Raw genomic sequence first — 19,713 nt, 5'->3', positions numbered from 1 at the left:
GGCACACACAAAGTCAGACTTCCTGTGAACAGAGAAATACAAAGCCACCAAGAAAAGAGAGGTGACATGCACCAAATGCCGGGAACCACACTCTTCACAGGCACACGGTTCCATTTTTCTTTCTAGCCGTTTTCCCCTGTCCTGTTTTCAACCACTCTTTTAAAGCTAATGAGAGTGGCTGTGGGCCCTGTATCATTTCTGGAGAGCAGTGCGCTTATATGAGACTTTGGCTTTCCAATTATATCTTGTTGAAGTTTTTGAATTTTTGCAATATATATGTACTTCTTTTGTAATACAAAAAAATCAAAAAATAAAGATAAAACTTTTAAGGTGTGTACCATCTTTTTATTCCTTACGCTTCTCCTAAGATGATTTTGAATAAACCACACCCTACTCAAACTGATTTTTCTTTTCTTTTTTTTTAAATTTTATTTATTTATTTTTGGCTGTGTTGGGTCTTCGTTGCGGTGCACGGGCTTCTTATTGCGGTGGCTTCTCTAGGCACTTGGGCTTCAGTAGTTGTGGCTCGTGGGCTCTAGAGCGCAGGCTCAGTAGTTGTGGTGCACGGGCTGAGTTGCTCCACGGCATGTGGGATCTTCCTGGACCAGGGCTCGAACCCATGTCCCCTGTATTGGCAGGCGGATTCTTAACCACTGCGCCACCAGGGAAGCCCTGATTTTTCTTTTTTTTATGAAAGTAAAAATCCTCATGGATGGACAGCTTCCAGAATTTGCCTATTATCAAGCCAGTACAGGGTTGAAAATGGGGCTTTTTTTTTTTTTGGCCGTGCCACACAGCTTGCAGGGGATCTTAGTTCCCTGGCCAGGGATTGAAACTGGGCCACGGCAGTGAAAGTGCTGAGTCCTACACACTGGAACGCCAGGGAATTCCTGAAAATGGGGCTTCTGTGTGGGCCATTATAGAAAGTAATGGTTCCTGATTTCTCATTTTTATATTCTTTATTTTCAGGGTTATGTATCCCACAAAAATCTGGGAGAGTTTAATTTGCCTGTGACACCTTCAGCAGGGCTACCAGGAACCAGCCTAAGGTGCTTTCACTCTCATTTCCAGACCAAGGGCGTCCTGCAGTCTACAGCCACAGGCTATGGCAGCAGCCCTCTCTCTTCAAGGCCTAGGAAATACAGACTTGGGCTCTGCCTTAGGGTGCCCTGGCCTCTACTCTCCCTGTGGGTCTCACTGGATATCTGTTCACCCTGCCCTCTGCCAGCCCCCACTGCCTTCCCTGCTGGTTTTCTCTGCCTGTGCAAGGACGGCACTGGAGGAAGCAGCCCAGCCCGTCCCAAACTGACTACAGGTGACTGTGGAGCAGTTAGCATGAGGCTTGTAGATCAGAGGGATCTGTATTTGGAAATGTTTTATTACTCTAAGTTGAAAGGTTTAGTCATTTTACTTCACAGTTGAGACCCTGTTGAGAGAACTCCACCAGTATTTATGACTGTGGCCTTCTCATTGAAGGGTCTTGTCCAACTTTGAAATGCCAAAGCAGGACCCTCTGTTCTTTGATTCTGCTGTGAGTTATGAAATCCTGTATTTCTTCAAAAGTATTTCATTTTGGGGCTTCCCTGGTGGTGCAGTGGTTGACAGTCCGCCTGCCGATGCAGGGTACACGGGTTCGTGCCCCGGTCTGGGAAGATCCCACATGCCGTGGAGCGGCTGGGCCCGTGAGCCATGGCCGCTGAGCCTGCGCTTCCGGAGCCTGTGCTCCGCAACAGGAGAGGCCACAGCAGTGAGAGGCCCGCGTACCGCAAAAAAGAAAAAAAAAAAAAAAAAAAAAGTAATTTTGTTTAAAGTCAAAGATCAGAGTGACTCAGTGTTACATGAGCTGGGTGTTTTTGTAGAATGAGCAGTAAATTTATCGCCTAACAAGGCTGGGTTAATTAAAATTATGCTGCCTGTCTCTGGCAATCATCAGGAAGGATATTCTGTTTCTTATTTTATTCCTAAGGCTTTTTTTTTTTTTTTTTAAACTATTGTGTTCCTGCCAAATTTGGTGAGCATGACACAGCCCAGGCACATCCCTGGAGCACGCAACATTTTTGGCTCTTCAGATGCTGATAGAGATGTATGTAGCCACACAGGGGTGGATGTGGTGGGAGGTCTACCGGCCTAGGGCCCACCTAGGGGCTCCTCCCTCTATACAACTCCAGTTACAGTCTGAGGATGGAAGTGAAGCCACTTGCAGCACCTAATTGTCTTAACATTCAAGTATCAATTTAAATGTCACCTACAGAGAGGCCTTTTCCTGACCTCTCCTCTTCTGAAGGGGCTCACCCTAACTCACTGCCCATTCCCTTACCCTGTTTTAATTTCTCTCATACAGTTCCATCTGAAATAATATATCAGTATTTTTGTGTTTGCCCACATTGCACAGTAGAATATAAACTCCAGAAGCAAGAGCAGCATCTGCCTCGTCCCTACTGTATCCTCAGCATCCAGGAGAGTGTCTGGCACTAGTAGACACTTAATAAATACTTACTGAGAGCAGGGATTTCTTGCTTATCTTTCAAACAGCTCCTAGCAGCCTGTCCCGAAAGTTGGGTCTCCCTGGTATCCCTTTGCAACTTCCCTTCTTTGTCTCAGACGTTTCAAAGGGGTCCTGATGACGCATTCCTCTCTCCCAGGCCAGCTCCCATCCAAAGTGCCCAGAAAACAACAGACTTTTAGCCCTCAAAAAAGATAGTGGTTTCCTACAAGAGCTGAACGTAGTTCTGCAATTGTTTTTCATGCCAGGCCTTAGGCCAAAACTCTTCATCAAATCAGGCATTTTCCAGCTGGTCTAGCATGGAAAGTCCTCCCCACTAGGGCTGGAATCCACTGTCAAACATTTCCTGAGTAAAACTTTGTTCCCTCTATAAATATTTAGCTGGAACCTAAAATATTAATGTTCTCCCACATACTCCAGGGAGAAAGCAAATTACCAGAGTCTCAGATTGTCTCTAGATGACAGCCTTTCCAATAACTACCCATAATCAGGTGCAGTGGCCTCCCTGGTTTGCTTGCCTAGTTCACTGGCCTTCACTGCCATGTTAAACGTCTTGTGCCTCAGTTAGAGGGAGGAGGGAGATTGGCCTCTTCTGCAAATCCTTTTCATCAATTTCTTTGATCATTAATAGCTCACAACTCCTCCAGTGGCAGGATGGTGTTGCTGCCCTATCAGCACATTCCTGGGTGCAAAGGTGAGGGGCAAAGTTCCCCCAGGTTATCTATCTCCCTCCTCCTTGTCTCCTGACCCCCTTGGAGTCTTCCCTGGGACTGGAAGTGCAGGGTCCAGGAGAATGCCAAGGAGCCAGGGCAGGTGGGCCAGGAGATGCCTCCCCCATTCCCCTGGTGAGGGGAGCAGTAGGTAGGGGGAGGGAACCCTGAGACTCAGAGATGAGAAGGTAGGCTTGCATGCCTGATTGTGCTGGCTGGAGCTACACAGAAGCAGGTGCTTACTGACCACAAGTGCCCCCAGAGCTTACCTGGCAAGAATTCAGACTCCAGTCTAGACCTGTGTTGCTAGACAGGAATGTGAGGAACATTGCAATCCAGATGGGGCTGAGGATAGGGTCACTGTTTCCAGCCCTTGGCCACCCTTGAATTGTCTTTTTTTTTTTTGCCACACTGCGTGGCATGTGGGACCTTAGATCCCTGACCAGGGATCAAACCCGCGCCCCCTGCAGTAGAAGCTCGGAGTCCCAACCACTGGACCACTGGGGAAATCCCTTGAATTGTCCTCTTGAAAGAACTGTTGCTGTACTCTCAGGCCTCAGCTGTGGCCTCTGCTCCTTGCTGGAACTTCACTCGGCATTCACTCATCTCTCCTTTTTCCTGTCCCTTCTTCCCCCCACTTTCCCTCCAGACCCCCAGCCTCTCCTAGCTTCTACAGACCAGCTCCTACATTAAGTATTGTTACAAGTCTACCAGTATGCAGACAGAGCTGGTTTCTAGTGACTTTGGCATTGACCCGGCAGCATGTAGCCAGGGGACATGGAAACCCCTCCTTATAGAACTGGATGGGCCCAGCTTCTCACATGCCTTGTGCTGTAGCTTGAACTGGCAGTTGGTGACTAGCAGGTTCCAAAGCTCCTATTTATTCTTGAAGCTGCCTTGTTTCTATTTTGATTCTGCTAATCCAAATTGCGGTTTGGTGTTTCCACGGAAACAATTCAGGGATTGTTTGGCTTTCCAAGATGAACTGTGGGGGAGAGAACCGAATGACGTAAAACATTTTTAGTTTCTCAAACATCAATGTCTCCCCAATAAATCTTTGGTCCCAAGTTTATTAAAATAAATGTTCTAGGCAAAAAATGTTCCAGGCTCCTTTTATTCCTCCAGCTAAATCCCTAGAGACTAACTCCTCAAACCCCTGCTCTGTGCAGAGGAGCACACATCTGCCCGCCACCCTGAAGCAGATGACAAAGGCAGGAAAGTGTCCTTTGGGCACCTTGGGGAGCCAGGGATGCAGAGACAAGAGTGGGTGTCACCAGGGAAATGACCACATGGCCACCCCAGCTACTCTGGGACTGGCATGCCAGAGGCTCAGGGCTCACCTGCTTTACTAAATAGCTGTGTTTCTACAGTGAGGAAAAGCTCCTCATTTAAGGATTCCAGGATGAATTAGCCCTTTTGGTAAATCTGAATTTTCACATAAAGGCTTTGCTAAAACAGAGGTATATTTGTCTATCCAGCCAGGGAAAACCTGACCCCTCCCTCCTACCCCACCTCTATCCCAGGCTCCGCCCTCATTCCCAAGGGCCACAGTCTCTGCTGCAGGCAGAAGAAAAATCTTCTCATTTCAGTCTTGCAGGGTTAGGGCTAGATCCCCATTCCCAGCACTGAGTGCTGAGAAACAGCTCTGTGAGACCCAGAGTTTCTGGCCCTGAGGGTCCAGCACCCGCAGGGAAGGGCGACCCCCTTGTCAGGGTCCTGCTGAGCGCCCACTGGCAGGCCCTGGACCTGCACCAGTTCCTGGAAACTGTGAAGGTCACCTCTGGGCAGGTTTCTGGTGAGGGATGCCCATGGCTGGTTGAAGATGAGGGTTTTAAAAAACAACTCTAATTTCTTTTTTCTACAGAAGTGACACATGTCAGCTGCAGATAAATTTTAAAATACAGACAAGAAAAAGACCTAAACCCTCCTTGTTCCTCCATAACAGTTTTCTGCATGTGTGTTCATACACACATTTCACAAACTTGGGATCAACTGCATTTTTAAAACAAATAAATACATCTTAAATTTTGCAATAAATTCAGATTTACAGGAAAGTTGCAAAGACAATAAGTTCAAATATATCCTTCACCCAGCTTCTCTTAATGTTAACATCTTGCATAACTGTGGCATACTTGTCAAAACTAAGAAACTAATAACCATATTAACTAAACTTGAGCCTGTATTTAGATTTGATCCGTTTTTCCATTAATGTCCTCTCTCTGTTCCAGGACACAATCCAGGACACCGCACTGCATTTAGTCATTGTGTCTCCTCGGTGTCCGCTGCTCTGTGACAGATTTTGAGTCTTTCCTTGTTTTTAATGACCTTGACAGTCTTGAGTACTGGCCAGGTATCCTGTAGAATATCCCCCAAACTGGGTTCATCTGATGTTTGTCTCACAATTAGATTGGGGCTGGGAGGTTTTGGTAGGAATACCATGGAAATGAAGCACCCTTCTCATCGTATCCTGTCAGGGGTGGGTGACATGCACAGGACAGACAGCACGGGTGGTGCTCATCTTCATCACTTGGTTAAGTGGTGTCTGCCAGGCTTCTCCATGTAATCTACTATCTTTCCCTTTCCCAGCTCTATTCCTTGGAAGCGAGTCACTAAGTTCAGCTCATCCTCAAGGGGTGGTGACAGGCAGGGGTTGGGGGAGATGAGGATTAAGCCCCACATCCTCTGTGGGAGAGTATCTACATCAAGGCATATTATTTGGAACTCACTGTTGGGAGACCTGGTTTTTTGAATATCAAGTAGCCTGACAACTCTCCCTCCAGATGGCCAGAAGCTGTGAGCATTTCTTCTTATTTGCTCCTGTCTCTCCTATTCAGGGAATAGAAAGTGAACCCCAATTCCATAATCTGTGATGTTTATTATCTGCTGCAGGGAGTGAGTGTACGGTGGCTTGGAAGGAGCCTCTGGTTAGCCCGTCCTGCCCTCTACCCCCCAGCGGAGGCCTGTCCCATGAAGTGGCCGGAGGCTAGTTCTCAGGGGCAGGCAAGTGCCCAGTCTCACACAGCTACGGAGTAGATGCAAGGTCTCTACCTGGGGGCCCAGAGGAATCTCCAGACCTGTAGTAAAGGGGTGATGCCAGCTCTGCAGCCTGCCCTATGCTGGATCACTAGCCTAAAATATGGACTGGTGGGGGGTCCTCGGCCCCTGGGACTTCCTCCCAGCTCCTTGGTTTGAGTTTTGGGTCTTATAACAGCTTTGTACCAGACTCCTTACCCCCATACTCCCCTATGCCTAGGAGGCGGGCACTTCCTAGACTCAGCTTCTGGGAGGCATGATACCTTGCCCAACAGCTTATTAGGTTTCCTGAAAGAACATCATGGTTTTGAGAGATCTGTCCAAATAATTTCTGATGATGTCCTTTCTCTCAAGCTGTGGTGGAGGGTTGGCTCCAGCCCAGGAAACCTAATAAGGGATGCTACCAGCCCCTCTGACACAAGTAGGAGGCCTTTGCAGAGGGCTTTGAGCTGGGCAGGGGCAAGGATGGAGGGATTGAGGGTCTGGACACGAAGAGGGCATGAGGCCCGTGCAGGGGACAGGCAGCCTTGTGTGCAAAGTGCGCAAATATGGCAGAGGGTCTGGGGCCAAGGTCCATCTTGACGCCAGTTCCTCCATACAGGCTGAGCTGGCCTGGGATGGGCTGGTCCCAGGGGTACAGAAAGTCCATGCTGGTTGTGGCCCCCGTACTTTATCAGGGGTCCATGGAAAAGAACATGAAGACACACAGCAGAGGCCCAAGACCTGCACCTGCCTTGGGTTCTGGGTATATTGAACATCAATCAATAAACCAGTCAAGATGTTAAAAAAAAAGGTGAAAAAAAAAAAGAAACACTTCAGAGCAACAGAATTAAACAAACAAACAAACTGGGCTCTCAGCTCAAGAAGGGACACAACTGGAAGTTAAAAAGATTGGGGTAATTCAGATTCTGCCAAGCCTCTGAAGAATGTGGCCCCTGATGACAACTGTGACTGCCCTGCACAGACGCCCTAACATCAGACTCCTGCTGTAAAGAATCAAAGCTGAAGTCAACTGTCCTTACTCAATTCGGTATTTAAAAGAGGTCAGCAAATTGTAGTCCTCTTCCAAGTCCAGAACAGTCTCCACGATATTGTGATCATAGAAAGCCTGCTTGAGGCCGCCAGGGTCTGCATCCGAGGCTTCCTGAGGGCTCTCGTCCACCAGCAGGGCCCAGGCTTCCGCCTTGAAGGGCGAATCTTCACAGCAACCACACACACGGTTCAACTCATTTTCAAATTCTAGTTTTCCAGCCAATTCTTCAATAGTTTGGATGCCTGTATGGTCTTAAAAATAAAAACATTCAGCATTACAATTCCAGTGAGAGATTTCTTAAGACATTTCAGGCACAAGTTAAAAACCACAAATGGGCGGCCATTTCCGAGGACTCTACAAAGCCGGTGTTCCTGTCCCCGGGGCTGGCAGGCTGCCACATTCTAACATGGGCTTGATGCCCCCCTTCCTAGCTCAGGTATTTATTGAGCCCCAACCATCTCCTTGGTTTCCAAGGAGGGTTTAAGTGGGAGGATACAGAGATGCATGTGTTTGTTCCAGCCCTCAAGAAACTACTACCTGACCTGTGGGCACAAGACACAGTGTGAGAAAAATGGGATCTTTTGGGTAATCAAAATGCTGCCTGCTGGGACTTCCCTGGCGGTCCAGAGGTTAAGACTCTGAGCTTCCAGTGCAGGGAGCACGGGTTCGATCCGTGATCGCGGAACTAAGATCCCACATGCTGTGCGGCGTGGCCAAAAAATGAGAAAAAAAAAAGCTAAAACTAAAATAGCTTTTAAAAAAACATAGTCCAGGGCTTCCCTGGTGGCGCAGTGGTTGAGAGTCCGCCTGCCGGTGCAGGGGACGCGGGTTCGTGCCCCGGTCTGGGAGGATCCCACGTGCCGCGGAGCGGCTGGGCCCGCGAGCCATGGCCGCTGGGCCTGCGCGTCCGGAGCCTGTCCTCCGCTACGGGAGGGGCCACGACAGTGAGAGGCCCGCGTAACCCATAAAAAAAAAAAAAAAAAAAAAAAAAAACATAGTCCACACACAGAATATACAGATGTGTGTGTAGAAAAAGTATCTATGACAGGGTATACAGCACTGTGTTAACAGTGGCTGCCTTTGTGGTGGATGGTGGAATTATAGGGGAGTTTTTGGCTTCTAACTTTTCTTCTAATCTTGTATTAATGCCCCCCCAGCTGGACTACTCTCCTCTACCCCTACCCCCATCTCTGCCTATGTCCTGTTTCCTTCACATCTAAGCTCATCCACCAACAGGGGCTGCTGTCCCTGGCCTCCAAGGATTCACTCTAACTGTACATTTATGAAATGACTTGACGGATGTGTAACTCCCCCAGGTTATCAGCTCCATGAAGGCTCTCTGCTGTGAGCAAAACAAATCTAACAAGCCAGTGGAAAAGAAATAAGAATTTTTTTTTATAAGATGCTTGCTGACTCAGGGGCCTGTGTGAAGAACCTATCCTTCCAGAGAGAGGATGGACCAGCCCTCTGTACTCACCGATCATGTCAAGCAAATCCTTTGTGACCTCTTGGCTAGAACTGCTGAGTGGCATGTTTGGCTTAACCTTCAAATCTTTCTCCATATCTTTCCTGCAGCCCCCAGGTGAAAAGAAAAAGGTGAGGGATTAGATCCTCTTTCAAGAAAATACTGGAGGGGAATGCAGTGTTAGATAATCTTAAAGACAAACACTTGTACTTTAAATTGTCATTTATGCTGTGATTAGAGGATGACTGGGAACCACTTAATCAGTGAAGTTGACTAAAAGCATCATAATGCCCATTAATGTTTGTGAATATGAGCACAAATATTTGTAGAACTGAAATGATTAAACGGCTTCTTCAGTCTCTGACTACAGAGCAACCAAGATGGTAGAACCTTGAAGTTTCAGCGCATATGGTCCTCCTTGCTTCAAATCAAGGTGCCTAGGATGAGGCAGTTTGCAGCTACCTGGGAGAAGAAAAGGTCTAGGGAAGACCTTATCCCAGGGAAAGCCTAAAAAGCTCTGGGGTGAGGAAGGGGAGCAGAAGCAAGGGTGAAGTCAGGGCCCAGCCATTGATCCGCCTCTCCCCAGTTTGGGGAAAAAAACACTGGAATTAAGATATGTGTTTCTGCAGTACAAAAAATAAGATGACTTTTAAAACTAGGTTCTTTAACATTTACTACCCCTTTTGGTACTGCAGAGTGGTTTCCATGACTGGTTAGACATCCAAGACCCCTCACCCCCTCAAACCAAACACACACACACACACACACACACACACACACACACACACTTTCTGAAGAACGTTTACAAACTTTCCAAATAAAGTCTTAGAGCTTCAGAGGGGAGGCAAGAGTAGTGTTATGGATTCAATTTAGGATTTTCAACAATTTTTTCAGATATGAGATAACCCTAATTATAGCTATTAAACTATTCAGATTGGAATCACCTTAGACTGTCTTTTCTCCAGTTCTCCCCATCTCCTGCCGCTCTCCAAAACTGTCTTTCAGGTGCCAAAATCGAGGAATGCATCGATATGTTTTCCTTGCTGGTCAGAGGTTTTCTTTTGGGGCATAGAGCACGTGTCTTTGCACTCACGGGTTCGTGGTTTGGTGCAAAGGCAGGGCTCTCATTCCCAGGAACAAACGGGACAGGAGAGAAAGGAGCCGCAGAGGAGCAGGCTGCCAGCGGGTGCCTCCTGCAGAGGAGCCTGTGCATGGGGAATGGGAAAGAAAGCGGCGCAGCGTCCGGCTCCTGCCTCTGCATGCCTGAGCACTCCTGGGAATGACTGAGCCCTTCAAAGGCCCGGTCAATGGCTGCAGTCAGCTCCTTTCTGCATCTTCTCAGTTTTTCAGACATCTCCCCTAAAAGCGACCATGTCTTTATTATACAATACACTGGAAATGCACACAGCAACGTGAAAATAATGTTACAGATGAGGTTGTAAACCACCCCCAAATGGAGTATTTGCCACAATTTCCTTAAGTTTGACCCACACCATGGGTCGGAGAGCGGGGAAACCCCCACTCCCGGCGCTTTTTCCTCCGTGGGGTCAGGTGCGGCCCGCGGTTCTCCGGGAGGGAGGAATCGGCAATGGAGCCGGAACCACCCCCCCTCCCCCGGCTCCGGGCCCCTCATCCCAGCCCGCAGCCCCTTCGGTCGCAGGCTCCAGCCCGGCCCCACCCAGCGGCCAGCTCCCGAGCGGAGACCTCACTGCCGGGTCCTCACCGAGCAGACGGCGCTCCCGCACCACCGCCCCTACCAACGGTCGTCGCGCACGTCCTCATCGATCGCGTGTGCCCGCGACTGACAGACCCAACCCCCACGGCTCAGGTTAAAGGTCAGACAAGAAAAGCCCAGATGACCTTGTTCTTTGAACCAACGCAAGGGGGAGCAAGGGCCCCACGCACGGAGGGGACAGTGGTCTCAGGCCTCCCCGCGACAAAGACAACGGCCCTGGGAGTGCGGCCGGGCAGGCATGCGGAGGCCAGACGGCCGAAAGAAAATCGTCTGGAGGGGCGGGGATCTCACTTCTAACCGAAGTCAGCAGCGAGAACGGGAGCCCTTCCCAAGCCCAGGAAGGTTCCCATTCTCGAGCCAACAAGGAGAGAAACGACTGGACGCGACCCCAGTACCCAGCGGTTTAGTGTACCAACTTCCAAGTGATATCTAATAAAAGTGCCAGAGGGGTATCAATTCATCAAGGATGCTGGGGGACATAACAGAACTGCTAGGTTCCACAGGAGACAGAGGGGCAGGAAACCCCAACACCAAGCATCTTCATTTCATTAGGGAGAAGAAAGCTGGATATTCCAAGATGACACAAAGGGAAACAGAAATGGGCTTTGGTGGCTAATTTTTAGGGTATTATAAACCCATCTCAGTGCACAGCAAGGGAGAAGGGGATGACATCATTTAGTCGAGGCTTCATTTACTGTGGGCAGACTACTGGGGGGAACAGTAATCATTCACCAGCCTGTGGCAGGTCTTCATGGCCACACCAAACTCAATGACAGTGTGTTCCTCTCCGTTCTCTGGAATCCATCAGACATACTCCATTATGTGCCCCACCCCCGACCCCTACTTTGCAGCTCCACGAGGTTTTACAGAAATTTCTCACCACCTGTATAAAAAGAAAAATAATTCAGCCTCCTAACATAACCCTTATAACCCTTTTTTTTTTTTTCCCCTCATAAAAGAATTTCCTCATCCGGTTTTTAGACGGAACACTAGCAAGTCTTCAGTGTCGAAGGTGTTCTCCTGAGGGACTGCACCGGTGCTGTGGTGCAGGGTCACTGAGGCAGCATCAGTTGGTGTCCATGCTGCAAGTCTCATCATCCCCCATGCCCTGATGTAAGCTGCCTGGTCTCGTCCCTCCATCAAAGGATCCAGGAAAACTGAGTGAAGTCGTCTTATACAACTCATCATCTCGCCGCTGGTAAAACAGCACATAAGCTGCTTTCGTCTAAAACACAAGAGGGGCAACATCCATTCACTGGTTGGAAAAATCACCCATTCCCCCACAGCTTTTCTCTCTGTTCAAAACACACCACTCTCAGGGATCCGCCGTCTTGCCCTGTGCAGCCACACACTGAAGTGACTGTGAAAACCCTTCTACCTGAGGCTGGCTCATGCTGACCCTCCCCAGGGAGTGGGGAAAGGCCTTGTGACAGACCCCGAGGAGAGCTGAGCATCTCATTTAGGAAAGGTCCCATAAGGAATGGCAGCCAACTCTTTCTCTACCACACCTTGCTTCCACTGTCCCAGCAGGATGACTAAATAACCAACTAGCCCGGAAGACTTTTCCCAGCTCTAATCCCTAAAGGTAAGAGTGGGAACCAGGTATTAGGGCCTACTCACCACTATTTGATCCTCGGAGGCCAGGGACACACTGCTATCATCAAAGTAATACCATTTCCCGTTCAGTTTGTTCTTCGCATACGCAGTGTCTGCCAAAGCAAGAGAATACTCTAGCCGGTCACCAAGAGAGCTAATGTGGCTAGCTCATTACAGTGGCACTCAACAGCAACACAATTCCAAAACATGAAACAAACAGAGTCTGAAATTAAAAGTAATTTATGGGTTGTGTCCTAACAACCAAAAGATAACTCATCCTTTAAAAAAAACTCTGTTCCTAGGAGGGTGGGAGGGAGGGAGGCGCAAGAGGGAAGAGATATGGGGATATATGTATATGTATAGCTGATTCACTTTGTTATAAAGCAGAAACTAACACACCATTGTAAAGCAATTATACACCAATAAAGATGTTAAAAAAAAAATCTGTTCCTTCTCAAAAAAGCACTAAAAGGGTAAAAATGGAGCTGCTGGGGACCAAGGCTTTAAACTGTAATTTTGGAAAACTAATCCAAAAAATAGAGGAATCCAGTGTCAATCTTCAGGGTGGCTATGAGCAATAACCCAGAGTCAGGGGATACTTAAAAGGAGCTGATACTTTAAGATTTAAACAAAACAACAGTTCTCAAAAACATGCCAAGTCACACTCCCCCACTTCATCCAGGCAGATGGTTGGCTACTACTGCCTCTCACTGCCTCTGGAGCCTGTGGGATAATCCCAGAGAGGGACACATTGGGTGTTTGGGTTTGCAAAGCTGGGATGTGAACAAGAAAACTTAAATATATCTGCCTTCGAAACTGTGAGTCAAGAATCTGCGGCTGGATAACAATTCCCCACACCGGGCAAGCATTTCCCACAGCCAACACTTCCAGTTTTGATTTTACACTATTTCGAAGCAGGATGTGTTTACAACAGGAATCCCAGCAGCAATACCCAATTCCTGCTCCACCCAGACTCTCAGAAACAACAGAATCTGATGGAGATTTGGTTTCCAGTCTCAACCTGCTGTGTGGCTTTGGCAAGCTGGTTTTTTTTAAGCTGTTTAACCATTACTCACTGCAGTGCCTACTGCACCAAGTGGTGGTGGACGACATGGGACAAAGTGACAGAGAAGGTGCTAAGGGCGTGTCCCCGCTGTCCATGCTTGGCATAACAATAGCAATGGTGGCTCTCAATCGTGGCGTTCCAACTGTGGACCCAATGTGGACCTGCACATAACCAGCCTAACCTGGATGATGAAACTGAAGCCTAACCTGGATGAGGAAACTGAAGCATAAAGAGGCTAAATAACCTGCCCTAGCAGTGTTTAGATGCTAAAATGGAAGTTAAAAATGAATACATGTGTCCAGTATGCATGAATATAGATAGTGAAATTACTTTGGGGAGAAAAAAGTTAGAGAAGAGTAAGTGCTGCAGAATATGATATGATCAGAGATTGCTAATAGCCACTCCAGTAGAGCCCCAATTTTCAAACAGGCACATTTTTATTTCCCATCCTCTCCTACAGCTAGATGGTAGCCCTGTGACCAAGTGATAGCCAATGAGATGTATGTAGAGGAGTTGAGGGGGACTTCTGGGAGATCTGCTTAAAAGGGAAGGTCATGCCCTTTTTTCCTCTTCTTCTAATGGCCTGGAATGTAGACCTGAGGGCTGGAGACTGAGCAGCCATCTAAAGGCAAGAGGTGATATGGTAAGAATGGAGAGGCAGGAGAACAGACTGTTGGGCCAACAGAAAAAGCTTATCAGTATAGAAGAGAAGACTGGGGTTTAGGGCAGTTCCATAATCCACTGTGAGTGTAAATGGAACTGACACCTCCCATGGTGTCATCTCTTGGGGTCCTGACACTGGGTGTAGTGGCAGTTATCATGGTGCAGATGCAATAGAAGAGAGAAGAGGAAACCCAGCTCCTCACTTCAACATCAATAAAACCTTTCCATAAACAAGTAACAAAATAAACTAGTAAAAGTATGAAAGTGAAGATAAACCTACACATTATAGAAATTTTGGAAAATAAAGTAGAACAAAGAAAAAATTAACATTTTGGTCTCTCTCCTCCTAGGCTTTCCCCACCTCCTATCATAGTTTCTCTGTCTTTTGTTTCAATGTAGTTGTGATACTACTTTCTGTAATGATGCAATTTTGTGTAGCCGTTTTCCCTTAACATACCATGGGTATTTCCCCATGTTATTATTAATTTTATTTTGCAATGACTGTGTACTCGTCCATGAAATCGATGGACAGAAGTGCCAACGGTTGATCACCAATGCTATTATTAATTTTCCACTATTATAAATAATACTAATTTTTCACTATTATAAGTAGGTGAATATCTTTGCACATGAAGCTTTTCCCCAAAGTCAAGTAATTTCCTTAGGTTTCCCAGAGGTGGATTATTGGATTAAAGAATATGAACCACCATCCTACCAGAAAAATTGAGGGGCAGCAATATGGAAAAAGCCCGCAACCTGAGGCCCGTGGAGCTGTGTAAGTTAAGTGCTTAGGGCAATGCCTGGCACACAGGGATAGGCTGGTGAAAGATGACTGGCCATGGGCATTTCAACATCTCAGAAGGAAGCAGATTCCAGTACTTACAGTGGCCAACCCCCATGGCTCCATAATGATTGGACACGGCAATGAGGTCGTACACATAAGGCCTTGCTGACAGGTCACAGACAAACTCAGACATGTTCAGAGCTCTGAGCAAAGAAAACAAAAATAACCCTTTAATACATTAAACTCAGAGAAAGAATTCGGAGCAACCCAGCAACCCCTTTCATGCAACAGGCTATAACACAGGGAGGCCCTCAGAAACTAAGTGCAGAAGGAACGAATGAACAGTCCAGACAGAAGGAGCCCTGGGGTCTTGTTCTGACCACTGACATGTTCAGACTGGAAAAGAGAAGCCTCAGCCGAGACCAAATGTCAAAGACGGCTCTGGGCAGACACGAGGGCTGCAGCAACTTTGTAAAAATGGCTGTTACTATCAGAATTACTAATTAGTGCCATAAAAATTTAAGCTAAATACCAAAATAGGCCCCCAAAAGCTTTTTTCCCTAATGTTTTATTTTGAAAATTTCAAACATACAGAAAAAAAGAATTTTACAACAAACATGTATACACCCACCACCTAGGTCCTCCCGTTGACATGTCTATACTTCATGTAACTATCTACCCATCCCCCATCCCCCAAAAAGCATTTTTAAATCTGCATATTGTGGGGGGACTCCTACCTTGTTGACTGACTTGCCTGTGTCACTTATACTCTGTACCCTGGGGCCTAAGAGGACACTAGTAGACAGCCAGTCTCAGTCCCTGCCCCAGGGACAGGACTGTGGTGGATCTGCACCCCCAAAAATCCAACTCTCCCCAGCAGATTACTCTCTGGTTCCTTGTGCCCCTGCATTAACGAGGTACAGCATGTCCTTGTGCTGCTCTACTGAGCCTGGGCTCCCTGGGACCAATGACAGATGGGAAGACCAGTTCAGTTAGGCTGCGTAAGGGACTCGAGAGAGGAAGTGCTTCTACTAGAGAGTCCTTTCCCTACAGACACGGAGGGGAAGTGAGCCAAAGTCTAACTTCTCAGAGCCTAGCAACACACACACCTTAACGCAGAAAAGTCTTTGGCAGCAAAACACTCTGCCAATCAGTGTCCAGATTGTCTGCCTGTTTTTTAATTTTCCCAAAAATAACAGTGCAGCCCAGGGACGCACCTGACTGGGAATTCCACAACTGTATCAAGTTTGTCCCTCCAGTATCTATTGTAGGAGAAGCGTTTGAGGTGGACCACCAGAATCTTCGGCAAGGACCACAGGTCAAACTTCTTTGTGGCCTGTTGATGCTTCTTACAGTTGGGACAGTACCTGAAAAGAGAAACCTCCACTTAGTGGGGAGGCAGGGGGCCAGTGCCGCCTGGGCTTTCAAGCATGGAGGCAATCCCATAACATCCTTTCTTGTACTCAGCATGACTGCTTCTGGGCAGGGAGGTCTCTAAGCCACCTTCTAAAAGAGGGTGATGGCTGTCCTAGTCTGGAAAACACAATTCACACAGAAAAACCTGTGTTGTAGGGTCAGCCATGTAAAAAAGTGACACATCCAAATACAAAGGGTTTTTGTGTACATAGATGGCCCCAGCAGATCTCAGTCCCAGGGTACCTGGGTGCCCCTGCCCAGAGGTGGGAGCTGCATACCAGGGGTCATGCTCCCCAAGGGTCTCCATGGTAGTGAAGAGCTCGATGCAGTCTCTCAGGGCCACTGCTGTCTTCTTTTTCTTCTGAGGCTGCAACATGCTGACGTGCTTCTCATAGGTCTGTGAGGAACAAAATGCTGAGGTCTGCTGAGGAAACAAAATCTTACCAGGCTCAGCCACAACCTCACGAGCTCTCACGCCTGGAATATAACGTACTTTCTGGAGCCTCTGAACATGTAATGACAAAATCTTTAAGTGCTTTTCATTCTCGGTCTAAAACATACCTTGCTACTGTTGGGGAACTGGTGAGAGAGACCCACCCGAAGCAGAAACCAGCACATACCCCTGACCAAGAATGCCGAGTGACCTACCTCAGATTCCTGCTCATCGTAATAACGGCTCCGGGTCTCACTATCCCAATCGATGGCTAGTGTGGATCGAGCTGTGGAGGAGGACCAAAGTGTCACTCACTACTGAATGGCCAGCAACAGTAGAGGCTCCTCAGGTGACAAGAGTGAGAAGGACCACACTCAGGCTACGCCATCAACACCTGCTCACCCATCAACAGCCATTGCCAAGAGTGATGCTCTGCCTTGAGCCAGCCAACTCTGAATCCCTGGGCCCCCAAATCCTTTGGCAAAGATTTCCTCAACGCTACACACTTTAAAGGCACTAACTACATAGAATTCTGAAAGGGCACAGGTCAAGATGGAGCAACAGTGGCCAGATTTCTCCTCTTGCCTTAAACCACAAGAAAACCTGACAAAATAGAGGAAACAACTGTTTTCAGACACTGAATATTAGGCAGAGCAAGAGTGAGATCCCTGAGAGAAGGCAAAAAATAAGGTGATGCCTACATGGCCCCAGCTTATCGCCTGGAGGCATTTTCTGGGCCATAGCATGGGGGGGCAGGGGAGGAGAACAAAAGACTGAGTTGAGGAGTCAAAGACCAGGGTTCAAGAATGGGGCTAGGGACTTCCCCTGGTGTCACAGTGGTTAAGAATCTGCCTGCCAATGCAGGGGACACGGGTTTGAGCCCTGGTCCGGGAAGATCCCACATGCTGTGGAGCTACTAAGCCTGTGTGCCATAACTACTGAGCCTGCACTCTAGGGCCTGTGAGCCACAACTACTGAGCCCTTGTGCCACAACTACTGGAGCCCGTGCTCTGCAACAAGAGAAGCCACTGCAATGAGAAGCCCACGCACCACAACGAAGAGTAGCCCCTGTTTGCTGCAACTAGAGAAAGCCCGCACACAGCAACGAAGACCCAAAGCAGCCAAAAATAAATAAATTCAAATAAATAAATCAAAAAAAAAAAAGGGAGCTAGAATTTGCAAGGCATTACACTAAAGACAAGAAGCCGCACGGAGGGAATGGAGCTGCAAAAAGGCAAGAGAGATCCAAAACCATCTCAATAAAGCTGTTTAAAAAACTCTTTTCAGGTAATTATTTAAAAAGGGAAGCAAGCTAGCAAACTAGAGGACATCTAGCAAATCTCTTCTCCAATGAAGGAAGCAAAAAGACACAAGAGATGCTTTTGCAGCTCCCCTCCCGACCCAGGGTAGGCATCTTCACTGTCCACATGTTGCTTTTCACGCACAACACACATCCCGTGTGGATGCCCCTTCCCATCTGTACAGCAGTCGCCATGACAGGCTCCAGGTAACAGCCTGTGAAATCCATGACCATTCTCTAGATGGGTCACATTTCATGAGTATTCTCATGGAACAAAAGAAATATGCATTTATTCTCATAAGTTTGGGGAAATGCTGCCACCTAGGAGGGCCACAAGAAGTGTTATCAACCAGAACAAAAGTCCTGAAGGATGGTGGGAGTGGAGGGAGAGCTCATTTCCTTCTGAAGTCATCAAGGAAGGAAGAGAAAAGCCTGACAAGAAGGCCAAGGGAAAGTGCGGAGGGGTGTCATGTCTCTGAAACAGTCTTTAGGGAGCTTTAAGCCAAGGATCACACAAGTGTCTGTTCCTGGAGCCACACTATGAGATGATGAAAGCTCAGTGCAGTCAGTGAGTGCTAAGTGCAAGGATTTTCCAATAGATCCTAAGTCCCCAAAAGCCCAGTTTGAAAGGTCAAAGAAAGTGCTTACAGTTGAGTTTAAGCAGTTTCCCATCAGCTGCAAGGGAATTTAGGTCGGCTGTGCCATAGGAGTTCACAAGGCAGAAGGTAAAAAGCCTTTTTGGGCAGGGCCGGCCTTTGAACTTCTTTTGGGTGGTCTCGCCATGGTCACTTCCCAGCTCATCCTCCCCACTGTCCTCTGTTTCTGAAAGCTGCTCTCTGCCTTCTTCCTGATGCTCCATTTCTTCTTCGTCTTCTCCTAGCATACAAATGAAAAATAACATGTATGTAATTTGCCACCATTTCAATGCTGCAATTTTTATTTCATACCTAACTGTGGTGCTTCCTTCCAGATTCAGTCCTGTGTGTGTCAAACTACATCCACCCCTTTGCATCTACAAGGCACTTAAATTCACATGTGACATCCCCACAACCTGGTAAGCAGGCAAGTGGGCACAGCTATTCCACGATGAGGACAGAGAGGCCCAGAGAGGTTCAAGGAGTCACCAGAAGGTAAAAGTGAGTCAGCAGTTCTGCCAGCCCTAAATTTGGGGCCCTCACCACTTGGTACTTTACTGGGCTTCATCCCACATAGTCTGACTCTTTCAACTTGATCATTAGGCACACAGAGAGAAAAGGACCAAAATTAAACCCATACTCAATACTCAAGAAGATCAGCTGGTAAGAAACAATTTAAAAGTAAAACTTTAAATATGATAATGAACACATATACTAAGTAAAGGTCTTCAGTTCCTCCACAAGAAACATGATGACTGTCCCTTCAACAAGTATTTACTGCATGTCTCTCAGGTGCAGGCACCATGATGGGCACCAAGGAACACAGCACACAGGATCCTCCCCTCCTTTTTTCTCTTTATTCATTTGAGATTGCTGAGTTTCAAGAGTTTGAAGAGGGGGGAGTTCCCTGGCAGTCCAGTGGTTAGGACTCAGCGCTTTCACTGCCATGGACCTGGCTTCAATCCCTGGCTGGGGAACTAAGATCCTGCAAGCCGCGCAATCAGGGGAAAAATAAAAAGTTTTAAGAGGCATTCTAGGGACTTCCCTGGTGGCACAGTGGTTAAGAATCCGCCTGCCAATGCAGGGGACACGGGTTTGATCCCTGGTCCGGGAAAATCCCACATGCCACGGAGCAACTAAGCCTGTGCACCACAACTACTGAGCCTGTGTGCCACAACTACTGAAGCCCGTGTGCCTAGAGCCCATGCTCCGCAACAAGAGAAGCCAGTGCAATGAGAAGCCTGTGCACTGCAACAAAGAGTAGCCCCCGCTCGCCGCAACTAGATAAAGCCTGCATGCAGCAGCAAAGACCCAATGCAGCCAAAAATAAATAAATAAAAT

At 47.6% G+C, this 19,713-nt stretch overlaps 2 protein-coding genes across 6 annotated transcripts in view; both read right to left on the bottom strand.

The window, feature by feature from the left end:
- Positions 1–6,976: 6,976 nt before the first annotated feature.
- On the bottom strand, positions 6,977–11,309 carry C11H3orf62 (chromosome 11 C3orf62 homolog). Its single transcript, XM_032647747.1, has 3 exons — positions 9,689–11,309; positions 8,757–8,848; positions 6,977–7,530 (listed from the first exon to the last, which is right to left on the bottom strand). The coding sequence occupies exons 1-3, from the start codon at positions 10,375–10,377 to the stop codon at positions 7,265–7,267; spliced, it is 1,047 nt and encodes a 348-aa protein (XP_032503638.1). The 5' UTR covers positions 10,378–11,309; the 3' UTR covers positions 6,977–7,264.
- USP4 (ubiquitin specific peptidase 4) overlaps positions 7,030–19,713 on the bottom strand; it is a 55,226-nt gene continuing 42,542 nt past the window's right edge. For 2 of the 5 annotated variants that reach the window (XM_032647734.1, XM_032647735.1), the window contains 9 exons: positions 18,386–18,613; positions 16,653–16,723; positions 16,283–16,401; positions 15,806–15,955; positions 14,688–14,791; positions 12,100–12,188; positions 9,689–11,704; positions 8,757–8,848; positions 7,030–7,530 (listed from right to left, as the gene is read on the bottom strand). In XM_032647734.1, the coding sequence (XP_032503625.1) occupies positions 11,546–11,704; positions 12,100–12,188; positions 14,688–14,791; positions 15,806–15,955; positions 16,283–16,401; positions 16,653–16,723; positions 18,386–18,613 (920 nt within the window). In that variant the 3' untranslated portion in view covers positions 7,030–7,530; positions 8,757–8,848; positions 9,689–11,545. The other 3 variants (XM_032647738.1, XM_032647737.1, XM_032647739.1) reach the window with 3 other exon arrangements.

This window comes from Phocoena sinus, chromosome 11 (assembly GCF_008692025.1).
Source record: "Phocoena sinus isolate mPhoSin1 chromosome 11, mPhoSin1.pri, whole genome shotgun sequence".
NCBI classification, from domain to species: Eukaryota; Metazoa; Chordata; class Mammalia; order Artiodactyla; family Phocoenidae; genus Phocoena; species Phocoena sinus.
The sequence above is the reverse complement of the archived record's forward strand: the minus strand, read 5'-3'. Positions and strand labels throughout refer to the sequence as shown.